The sequence below is a fragment of the Carettochelys insculpta genome, chromosome 3, assembly GCF_033958435.1.
Source record: "Carettochelys insculpta isolate YL-2023 chromosome 3, ASM3395843v1, whole genome shotgun sequence".
NCBI classification, from domain to species: domain Eukaryota; kingdom Metazoa; phylum Chordata; order Testudines; family Carettochelyidae; genus Carettochelys; species Carettochelys insculpta.
In genome coordinates this window covers 104,992,297-105,004,417 of record NC_134139.1, presented here as the reverse complement: position 1 = coordinate 105,004,417, position 12,121 = coordinate 104,992,297, and the positions used below count along the sequence as shown (strand labels likewise).

The window sequence follows — 12,121 nt, the reverse complement described above, 5'->3', positions numbered from 1 at the left end:
GAGGAGAAACTGCTTTGTAGATGGCCAGCCACTCCCAGTCTCTGCTCAATCCTTTATTGATGGTGAATTGTAGCTCTGCAGTTTCCCTTTAGAGTCTGTTTTAGAAATTTATTTTGTTGTTGCAGGATGGCTATTTTTAAATCTGTTACTGAGTGTCCAGGGAGACTGAAGTGTTCTCCTACAGGTTTTTGTGTGTTACCATTCTTGATACCTGATTTGTGTCCATTTATTCTTTTACATAGAGACTGTCCAGATTGGCCAATGTATATGGTAGAGAGGCATTGCTTGCACACAACGGCACATATTACATAGTAGATGAGCAGGTGAATGAGCCTCTGACGGTGTGGTTGATGTGGTTAGGTCTGACAATGTACACCAACCTTCCTGCTTCCAACTTGTCTGTACTGCAACCTCCCTGGATTTATTTTTGCCAGTGCAACCAAGCTCCCCTGTGTCACAACGATATTCCACTGTAACATAGGTGTCCTTTACTCCAAGCATGGAATATGAGTCGAATTAAGGAGAAGGAAAACAACAGCAACAAAGACATTTGTAAACCGGGGAGTGAAGACGTCAGGGAGACGCACTCCATGCTTGCATTGAGACGACCTTGGTACAGTGGAGATGGGGTTTAGAGGGGGCAACGCAGATAACCGATCAGGGACGGGGTTTAGATAAAACCCTGTGGGTGAGAAAGTATGGAGGAGAAGAGCATATACATTTCAGCAACTGTGGGGGTGGCAGAGTAGAAGTACAAGTGTTAATGGAACATACTGGGAATTGCTAAGAGTGCAGAGTTAAGGCTGCTTGAACTTAACTGTGCATTTCCTGGGTTTCAAACATTTCAGTCATGCTTAATGTTATACTTAGTAACAAGACAACATACTGCCATGCAACATTAATTCTCAGTTAACATTAATTTTCAGAGACAGGAGCAAGCATCTCTTACCAGCAGCAAAGTCTTCCAGTACGAAAAACTCTAATATTTTGAGTACACAAACCTTTTTTGGATTTCTTTTTTGCTTTCTTTATTTTAGGTTTCAGTTTCTCCACATATTCCCCCTCCTTGTGTTCCTCTGTGTTCATGTCATCTTTAAAGTATGATGCAAGCAGTCTTCCTGATGACTCCTCTTGCTTGGTATTATCATCTGCTGGGTTATGCCGCAGTTCAGCAAGGGACATCACACTATAATGTAACATACATCACTGTCATCAAGTATGCAATATTTTCCTTGTTAATCCATTAAAACACAACTTCTGAAACAGCCACTTCCTGTTTCTTGGATTCATTAGCTCTCCATCTTCAAAATCCTACCAAAATATATCTTGGCTTGCTTAGCTATTACAGTAGTAATTATGACACATTCATGAATGGTCTGTCCTTAATTTCTCACTCCATTTTATTACCCTAAGCCATACCTCCTAAAATGTTTTCATGTAGATAATTTATGCTCATATGCATAAATTTAAACAAGATATTTGCAGGATCAGATCCATAGTTCACATGAAATAAAATATACTAAAGAACAACGCATTCTGTTAGCCGAGTTGATCAGTAGTTTTGATTTGAGACCATATTTCTTAATGACTGATTTTAATCAGGCTTGAGCAAAAGGCCACAGTCAAGGAGAGGGGTTGACAGTGAATAACCGGAAATTAAATTCAGTACTGCAATATTAAAAACAAAAATTTCATCCAATTTTGTGAATTCCTACAAATTAGTCGGGATCCTGGTCACATTTTTTAGATACTGTGGTGGAAGGGGTTTTTCTTTTGTGTATGTTCCCTCCCCACAACATAAAAGCACCTGGCTAGCTCACAGTTAAGAAAATATTCTTGCAGCTCTATTACAGGACTCTTGCCCCATCTTGAAAAAAAACAAAAAATCAAACATTTTGTTTAAGTGTACACATGCATTAATTACAATTTACCATAGTACCTAGTGTCAGCTTCAGCTACAACTGGCACTTCTTTCTTCTTCTTCTTCTTCTTTTTGTCCACTTCATTGTTCAATACAACTTTTTGGCTTTGAACAGTGGAAGAGAATTCAGACATCTGTTCTTTAAGCTTTTTTCTTATTTTCTCCTTAATTGCATTTGCCTCATCTTCAGCCATTTGCAGCTCATAGGCTTGAATCAGCTGTTCTTCCTCTTGTAACTCAGTTACATCTCTTGCTTCATTCAAGGTACTTTTTATCTTGCTGTCACCTTTTTCACAAGATGTATCTGCCTGTGATTTGCTTTTTGTTTTCTTCTCAGGAAAATCAGTAATCTGTTTTTCAAAACTCTCCAATTTATTTTCATATACCTTTTCCTCCTCATTATATTTTTCTTGTAACACTGCTTTCTTTTTTTTCTTGTTAGACCTTGGTTGCTTGTGTTCCTCTCCACTAACAACATCATTGTTTATTTTTTCTGCAAGTGAGGCTCTCTCTCTCAGTTTGTTTTTTGTAAACCGGGGGCTCTCTTCCTCAGGATTAAAAGTGTTATTTATAATCACCTCATCATTTCCACTTTCTTTAGCTAGATCAAGATTATTTCTAAAAGTGTCAAGCTAAAAATAAAACACAAAATAATTTTAAGTACAAATCCTATGCAATGTTACAATAATAACAATAGTTTAGTATATTATCAGTTTACACTAATGAAATATAAAATGAAATTATCCATCTAATCACTGTCTTTAACCTCATGAGCAGCAGATGGAACAAAAGTAAATTATTCATACTTAAAAACAATTGTACTTGGAGTGTTTATATTTGTACTTCAAAATTTCTTTTTAAACCAATACCGCAGTTGTATATTTATCACATGTAAAAATAAGAACTACCTCTGTGAACACGAATAATCCATAATGATATGCCAATGTAATATACTTTGAAAGATTCGCAAAAATGAAATTTAGGAACAAAACATTTATCAAATAGATACAAATATTAATGTTAGAGGTGCCACTGCTTGTCTAGACTCATTTTCATCATGAACAATGTGCCACAGTTTGGCAAGGAAACCACATTTCAAAAGACAGATTTGATAAAATTTAAGAACTGACAAATTTTAAGATGACAGCACTTATAAAATTATGGGGTTGGTTTTTTTTGGCCATTATCCTATGTTTAATAGCAGGACAGTCTTGGGAATCTCTTTCTATCCAGCTAAAGGCACAGTGGCCAAGTCATCCTTGACACTGTTACACAAACCTTGAGAACCCCTATCACAAGTGTTACTTGATAAAAAATCTAAGACAAAACAATTTTAGATCAATGGAGTCCTTTTAAGTAATCTTATAATTTTTGTATTTCTTTTCTGGGTTCTTGGGGTTTTGTTTTGTGTGTCTTTTTAAAATACATAAGCACATTTTATATAGAAATTTAAATAATCACCTTCTCTGTCTAGATCAGTGTTTCTTAAATGTTTTGAGATGACAGTTGGGTTACCATATAAGAAAGGGGACATCTCTGAGACAGTGCATATTTGTATCAGTAACCACCAACTCACATTGCATTAATGTGTTGTCGGATATATACAGCATGAATTGGTAGACACTGATATACATACACTCCCTCTCCAGGGTGCTCTCTTTTTTGAAAGATCAAACATGGTAACCATAGATCACAGAAACCAAATAATAATAGTTTTTATGCACCTACAAAAACATACAAACCCCAAACAAAAACAAAATGAAGAACTTTAGTCAGGTATCATAGCAGTGAAGAAGTAACTACTCAGAAAGAAATTTAAATGTTTACATCAGCACCTCAGCAGTGCAGGCTGGCACAGAAGACTAAATGCCTCTTATAGGGGTGTTTTGCATAGACAGTGCTGGACAAATGGAGTTTGTGAACACTGAGTGCCTTTGGAATTTACACCGCTGGAAGCTGATTTACTGCACTGTAAGTTGCCAGTGTACACTATGTCCTAGAAACCCATCTCTGAAGAGTAGAGTAGAAGGAGGATTGGCTAACTTTTCATGTAGCTAATCAAGGAAAGTTGATTATTCCCTAACTGTCAATGATCTGCCTCTGTTACAAGTTTCACTTCAGCTATCTTGTCTGCCAAACTTTCCATTTTACCACTGAGATAAGGAGGACTAAGTCTCTTTCACCCACAACTGATGCTGGAAGATGGGAGAAAAAGATTACAAAAGGAGGAAGAAATGCCTCTGGAAATGTTGAAGAAAGAAGGGAAGTGTTGAGAGAGAAAGCATTATTGTTCAGACTACAAGAATAATTTACAGAGATAACAGACAGCAGGAGGAAAAAAATCACCAAGATAGAATTAATAAATAAAGTGAAAGGAAAGAGAAGCAAAAACCCACAGATAATGTAGAAAATGTATTACTCAATAGACATTTCATGCTAAAAATATTAATTTAAATAATTATGTTAAAAGTGCTATGTAAAAGAATGGAAGAGCAGGGAATGGGACTGTATGCAATGATGCTCACTTAGAGCAGCAGAAAAACTAAGGCCAACTTATATTTACATACCTTTTCAGTAGGTGTCTGTATTTTAGCTACATAGAGGTTATGTCTACACTTACCCCTTCTTCGAAGGGGGCATGGTAATCAGGGTGATGGGAGATTACTAATGAAGTGCTGCAATGTATGTGCAGCACTTCATTAGGAAAATTCTCCCCCACGGCAACTTCAAAGTTCTGGCATGCCGTATAGCCGTGGGCACTTCAAAGTGCCCTCACTACTTTGAAGTGCCTTTACTCCCCACAATTTTGAGACGTAAAAGCACTCTGAAGTAGCGTGGGCACTTTGAAATGCCCACAACCACATGGCATGCTGGAACTTTGAAGTCTGGCACTTCGAAGTTGCTGTAGGGGAGAATTTGCCTAATGAAGTGCTGCATATACATCGCAGCACTTCTTTAGTAATCTCCCATCACGCTGATTACCATGCCCCCTTTGAAGAAGGGGACAAGTGTAGACATAGCCAGAGAGTACTTAAAACTATGCAATCTTTCATTATGAAAATACTCATTCTCATATGAATTTAAGTTCTTCCTGCATGGGTAATCCAATAACATCCTTTACATATAAAAACCAACAACTTAAAAGGATGTGGTAAATTACATACAGGTAATGTAAGAATGACAGATAAAGGAAAGAAAGGAAAGATATTTTTACAGTGGCTACAAATGCACCAAATTACATACAACCCATGGGGTACAATGAATGAATCTATTTAACAGGCAAATAGTTACAGGGGCTGAATAGTGACACCACAGTTAAGATTTCATCATTCTTCTGTCTTTGGCAGGCCTTTATTTCTTCTTTATGGCAGAGAAAGCACTTTACTTTTAGAAAATAATTTAGAATTCATCATTTATGTATCTGTGATTTTCTGAAAGAATTTCTATATGTGAGAAATGTTCCATCAAGGAAATCTTAAAAATCACACAGTCTGAATGGAACATAACATTTTTTGTAAACTGTATTGTTCATCACTTTCAGCAGCCACACTTGGATACAGTCCAAATTTGAATTAAAAAAAAAAACCCTTTGACCACCTATATTTAGCCACTACTTAGCGAAACCGAAGCTCCTCCTAACTATATCAAACCCTGCCCTGCAAAAACTGGCACATCAGGAATATTAACACGTTCTATCAGTGGCACAAAAAAGCTGCCTGTAGCAAGGCTCAGACCTTAGCTCCTCAGACAGTTTCCTGCTTGTAGAACCTTAATTCATGCCAGTAGTGTGTCCGCATTACAACTTTTATTACATAATCACATACTACTCTTCTGACAGAACAACTGCCTCATTCACTGAGCAGACAGGATTATGCTTTGGGGATGGAACAGGGTTATTCAGTGAAGGAAATTTTTATCCATAGAACCCCTTGCTTCATTTGTTGTATCAGTTGGAACATATGTACATGTTGAAGCTCTCTAGTCCAGCACCCTGGAGACCTTAGGACGTCAATATTGTAGTGAGAGGGCCTCTTTATTTTAATTTCACTCAGGCAAACAAATGGAACAAGACTTGGAATGCTGCTTACAAATGTATAACTGTACTTGTACACCCTATATCAAGGGTCAGCAACCTGTGGCTCCGGAGCTTCTTTAAGCTCCGATCTTTAAGCAGTCATTTGCGGTGCCAGACACTGACACCACTGACTCCTCTGCAGCTCCCTGCCCTGCCGCCACTGAAACAGTAGAACTAAATTTAATTGGTTAACAGCCGGCAGGATGGTGAGAGGGATCGGGCCTTTAATCCAACTGGATTTTTTTCCATTATTTCAGTGGTGGCAGGACAGTGAGCCACAGAGAGCCCCTCGCTTGCCCTGCTATCTGAGTGACCACACCCCTCCAGTGGGTGTGGCTCTACTCATCCCTGCCAGTGGAACCCTCCAACAGCCTTCATTCCCCTGGGCACATGTGGCTGCCAGGTGTAGGCTCCCCAGCCAGTGCCACACACGGTTAGTTCTGGGGGCCAGTTTGGGGCTGAGGTGGGTTTATCCTGGGGATGGGGGTGAGGTGGGCTTGGGGATGTGAGGGGTTAAGCCTGGGAATGGGGGGCTCAAGCTTTGGGAAGGGGGGCACATTTGGGGACTGAGGTGGGTAAGCCTGGAGACAGTGGCGTGTTTAGGTGTAATATGGGGGTACAGCCTGAGAATGGGAGGGAGGGGTGTGGAGGGTTGATGTGAACATTGCTCCTTCCTGCTTAACAGCCTATCCCCAGGTTCACTGTTTTCCCTTCCTCATTTGCGCTCCAATCCAGGGGTTAAAGTAACAAACTTTCTAATTGGGACAAATCATTGTGTGTGCAATTCTTAAAACAGGGATTATAAAAAGTATGGTTTGACATTATTTATTAAGTACTGTCTTGTATTCACTTGCATTGCAGCTCTTGAAGTATTCATTTTGTAACAATTTGAAAAAGTGGCTCTTCTCAATATTTTGGTTGCAGACCCCTGTGCTATACATTCCCAGAGATTACCATCTCTCTTCATAATGAAGTGTTAGTGTTGTTACACAATTTTACTGTATTGGTACAAGGAAATAAGTAGACAAAGCATGCAAAACTATGACTACGCTTAACAGTATTACCAGCACTTCCACAGCTTGCTGGTCCTTAGAAGACATTTAGGGGTAAATTAAAGTTAAACAGCAGCATGGAACACAGAAAGAGACAGATGGCTGTAAACAAATTTTAAGGGACCACAGGAAACTTGGCCAAAACCTTGACAAGCAAGCATCTAGTTAACTACAATAATGCTGGACCACAGATGTTGCCAGACCAGACACTGCTAGACTAGAGAGGTTCTACCTGTGATAAAATGATAGTGTCATTGTTAAAGCACTCAGTTGCCACGCTGGTTAAGACTATTTTATTCCTGTCTCTGCTAGAGTTCCTGGGGCAAGTCATTTGTGTGTTTCTAATTTTTTCAGTGATCAGCTTTGGACTTCTGGGGCTACAACTGAAGTCAGTGGGATCTGTACTCTAGAAAATGGAAAGAACTGTGAAAAAAATCAGTCCCTGGACCTTACTGGTTGATGTACTCCAGTTGATCACCCAAAATTAGTGGACACACCTGATTTTCATCTGTGCTCTGCTCTCCATCTCTAAAATAAGGATAACTTACCTCACAGGGGTATTTTGAAAATAAATGAATTAATATTTGTGAAACACTCTGATTCCATGGGAATAAATACCAAAAGAGGCCCATGAGGAAATTAATAAAACTGTACACAGAATAGGCTCTGAAAGGTATGCCATAAGGCTTGAGACCAAACAAAATACTGGGGATGAAACAAAATACTGACTAGCCACCAACTGCATCCATCCATCTGGGGCATTGAATGAAGCAGTGGTCCTGTTGAAAAAGATAACATGTGATCATGCCATTAAAGATGATATATCATTATGCATATGTACCAGTGGCCTGAATTAAGTTGTACAATCTGGATGGGGAACAGACCAATAGAAAGATAAATGAGAGCAGTAGCTGGTGAAGTCCAAGTCAAGTGAGTGGCCATTTTGGTGAGAGGGAGTGCTGACCAGGATTCCAAGTTGAATGAAAAGGTGAGAGCATGTGATTTGCAACCTGCATCCTATGGACACTCAGGGTACATGAAAGGTTGTCACTATTACAGAACAGTGGTATTAACCCTGGGGGATCCACATATTAAGTCGAAGATTTCTGTTTGAATTTTTTTTAGGTCTGTAAATGAAAAAATGTTGAATACACTGAGCTTAAGGGGTCAGATGGGTCACTAACATGGAAGCTGAAGTCACCACGAATGAAGGAGGGACACTATAAGGAGAAGAGAGACATTCTAAAAGTCACCATGAATGAATGCAGGAAAAGAGAGCATTGTAAGCAGAGGGAGCCATGAATCAAAATCAAGAGAGGAAGGAGGAGTTAGGTGGATGTGAGGTAACAACATGAAGGGTGGGAGAAGAGTCATGTTCAGTAATGTTCAGAAACAGAAAAATGAGTGGGAAAGAGGAGAGAGAGTTACAGTTTGATTTAATTTTGTGCGCATAGTCTTATGTTCGTGATAGTAGCTTTGGAAAATTCAATAAAGTTGACATTTTGGTTACCAACTAGACAACTTATAAGCATTCTAAAATTCACAGACAAGCTATTTCCTCTAAGAGCTAACTACTAGCAATACTGTGAAAATGACCTTGCAAGCCCTTCATATGACACTCCTCTTGAATTTAATGTGCATTTGGAAAGCTTGAAGGATGACCTCCAAAATTCTGCAAAACGTCATGGATAAAAATAGGCTGACACAATTTTAATATGGGCACATCAGCTGGTACCCTTTAACATTAACATTGAATTATATTACTAATATCTCAAAGTCACTGTACATTTTAAGCTACTGTGGTTTACTCTCCTTGATCAGCATGGACATAATGAATAAAGGTCATGCATTAAAACTGAAAGGCATCTATTAGGAAGCAAACACCAGGTTTTCTTTTTATAGTGCTTTCTGAAGCATACAGAATCTCCTTTTCTGTGGAAAGGAATGAAATATACTTCCTTTGCTAAGAGACATGGGATTTTTTTCCAGCAAGACAACAAGAATCAGTGTTCTCATGATGTCAAACTCACCACAATATTCTCATGAGACTGAAATTTGTGCTTCTTTAGTTTCTTTGTGTCTGTTACCCCAGAATGACTCCTAAATATTTCTTCAAAGCGAACCTTGGTTTTTGCCTTTGCCTCACTCTCCACTGGTAATAAAAAGTTAAAATAAAATTAATCAGCTCAAATAATTAGGTTCATTACAACAGCATTTGATCACTCTTGTAGAAGCAAAGGGCAGCATTTTCACCTTGGGTAAGTTATATAAATCAAGACTTACTTTACCTCATGAGACTTAGCTGAGAAAAGTTTATTATACAACCAATGAAGACTAACTCAGAGCAGCAATACATGTAGAATCTTTTACCTATGGTATGTGACAACATTCTCAAATACTGTGATTATCATTAACTATAAATTTTATAATTCTTACAAATGATACATACCAAAGTTCATAAAACATAAAAACACTGACTGTAAGTGTAACCCACACACCTACGTGTGGCTAACTGTCTCATGTAGCGTGCCCAGACCCCTTCACAGAGAAAGAATAAGTGTCCTCTACAGCTTGAGTTCACAGTCAGCTGGCCTTTAGCTCAAACTGCAAAGGCACCTGCATGAAGCTTCAGAGGTCCCAGGTTTGAGTCTGCCTGTGGACAGTTACAAGTGGGGGCTTGTTCAGGATTTCAACTGGGTCTCTGAAGCTTGGGATGTGCTTCCTCAGGTAGGGGGAAGTACATAAGCCACACACATCTGTGTGTGGTTAACTGTCCTATGTAGTGGTACCTAGACACTTTACAGAGAAAGAATAAGTGTCCACTACAGTCTGGGCTGAGATCCAGCTGGCCTTTAACTCAAGATGTAGAGGGGCCCACACTAAGCTTCAGAGGTAACAAATTTGAGCCTGTGCGAGAGCAGCTATATAAGCACCGACCAAGAATTAAACCAAGGCAACACAAAGGATCAACAGATGGAATTACTGAACATTTATATCCAGTTCAAAGATTAAAATGTATGTTGGAAATGAAAAATACAGACGTTCTTACCCGGTGGCATTTTTAGTCCTAGATGAAGAGTGGCTCAACACATCACCTTTCCTTCTCAAGGTTCAGCATTCTGGTAAAACACATACCAACATTCAGAATATTTTAATTAACAAAGCTAAATTATAGAATTTATACTATAAATTTATTCTTAAAAGTCTGGATTAATATTGAGACTAAAAAATGCTGATCTGAATAAAACTAAAATGCAATTCAATTTATATGGAGCACTAAAAGAAGTATTTCTCAAGATATAAACATGGCTATGCAAAATAGAATACATTCCATTTCCCCTTAATTTATGGCCAGCTCTAAAGAAAGATTTTACATATCCACTTTAAAAAAACCCAACAATTAAGAGTCAATCTTGCACAATGTCCCCTCACAGACATAACTCCAAATGACATCAATGGTAGATTTGGTGGAGTAAAGATCATAGAATTGGGTCCTATATTCCTTCTTACAATATGTGAGGTGTATTAGTTCTAACAGACACTTAAGTAGATATGACAAGAATAACATTTTGCAATTACATGTTGAACCTATTCTGGAACTCCCTCATCTAGCAACATCCATAATCTGGCATGATTTTAGTTAACTGAATGACCACTTATCATGGGTGTTGACAGGTTTCCCACGGTCCCATAAAGTTTGTTTATGGCCACCAGTCCTGGCTGTCAGTGTTCTGTACTGTTGTTGAGCTGTAATATATCCTTAAATGTCTTCTAAGAGCCCAGAAAGCAGTGGAAGTATTAGTAATGCTGCTATACCAATGGTTCCCAACTTTCTCACTAGTAAGGACCCCCAATTTCCCTTCCCACAAACCATTCACAGATCCCCATCAAAGCCAATTCTAGCCACTATGTACATGTCATTAAATGAAAAAGGAAACAACAATAGACTTTCAGACAGCAATTAATAATATTATGGGAAGATATTTAATTTAAAATAACTGATTATAACTTCGCAATTTATTTAAAACTTATTTGCAATGACAATTTTTATTTATCTTTTATTTTTTTCAAGGATGCCCTGCAATACCCTGAGAGACCCCAAGCTGGGAACCACTGTGCTAGACAATACTGACCTCCCATGGTTTGGAAAATTCTCTCATTTGGCACTGCTCAGGTCCTGAAGGCGCCAGATTACAAAGGTTCAACAGGTACTAAACTGTCATAATGTACTAAATAGGATATGGTGAACCTCCCCACACACCACAAAATATGCAAAAACACTTTACAAATTTGTACTGATTCCACTAATAATTTTATTGAAACAATTATAAAAAAGTGTGAAAAATATTTTGTTTTAACATTTTCTAAATTATGTTTTTTAACTCAAATTTTCATTTCATTATTTAATTTTATTTATTAATAAAAATAAAATACTTAAAATCACACAGACATGAAGTTGGATTTTTCATACACGAAAATTTAAAAAAAAAAAATTCAATTTCACCCAAAGGGTGTGTCTACACTGGGATCTAACTTTGAAGTTAACTTACAAGTTAGGCACTACTTTGAAGTAGCCAGCAGAGAGTTTACACACATTTTCCCTTACTTCTAAGCTAACTCTGAAGTAAGGGAGCCCAACTTCAAAGTCCTTATTCCATTCCCAAGAACGGAGTAGTGCCCTACTTCGAAGTAGGGTGTGTGTAGTCACTCAACTTCGAAGTTTTTTTTTGTAATGTAGACACAGCCAAAGTGTAATATTTTATTATTTTTCAGAACTGGCAGCGAATCAATATTCCATTATTTGCACAGATTTAGAAACCAAGAAGAGAGAAAAAGAGATGCTATGCATTAACATCTAGTTATACCAATTCTACCTCTTGCTGCTAAGGCAGTCTTTAGAAGGGGAATCATACCAACTTCTTCACATTCTGAAAGCTGTGTGAAATTGACAGGGATGACCAGAAGTAGCTTTATATGGTGGGCTGTGGAGAGCATCTTTTGTTGCAAAAAATGCAGCTGGAGAAATTGTCATTTCTCATCCAGTAACAATATTTTACCTCTAACAGAAATATC

General features: G+C 38.1%; 1 protein-coding gene across 5 annotated transcripts in view; it reads right to left on the bottom strand.

Moving 5' to 3' along the window:
• Positions 1-12,121, bottom strand: part of AHI1 (Abelson helper integration site 1) — a 191,714-nt gene that overhangs the window by 169,016 nt on the left and 10,577 nt on the right. For 4 of the 5 annotated variants that reach the window (XR_012645037.1, XM_074990512.1, XM_074990515.1 and 1 more), the window contains exons 2-5: positions 10,098-10,167; positions 9,079-9,200; positions 1,940-2,553; positions 1,002-1,186 (exon numbers count right to left, since the gene is read on the bottom strand). Coding sequence is in view for 4 of the 5 variants with exons in the window: in XM_074990512.1 (XP_074846613.1) it covers positions 1,002-1,186; positions 1,940-2,553; positions 9,079-9,200; positions 10,098-10,107 (931 nt within the window). In the remaining variant the exon portion in view is untranslated. Of the gene's footprint in view, positions 1-1,001; positions 1,187-1,939; positions 2,554-9,078; positions 9,201-10,097; positions 10,168-11,181; positions 11,221-12,121 lie in introns of those variants that run through there. The other variant, XM_074990514.1, reaches the window with a different exon arrangement.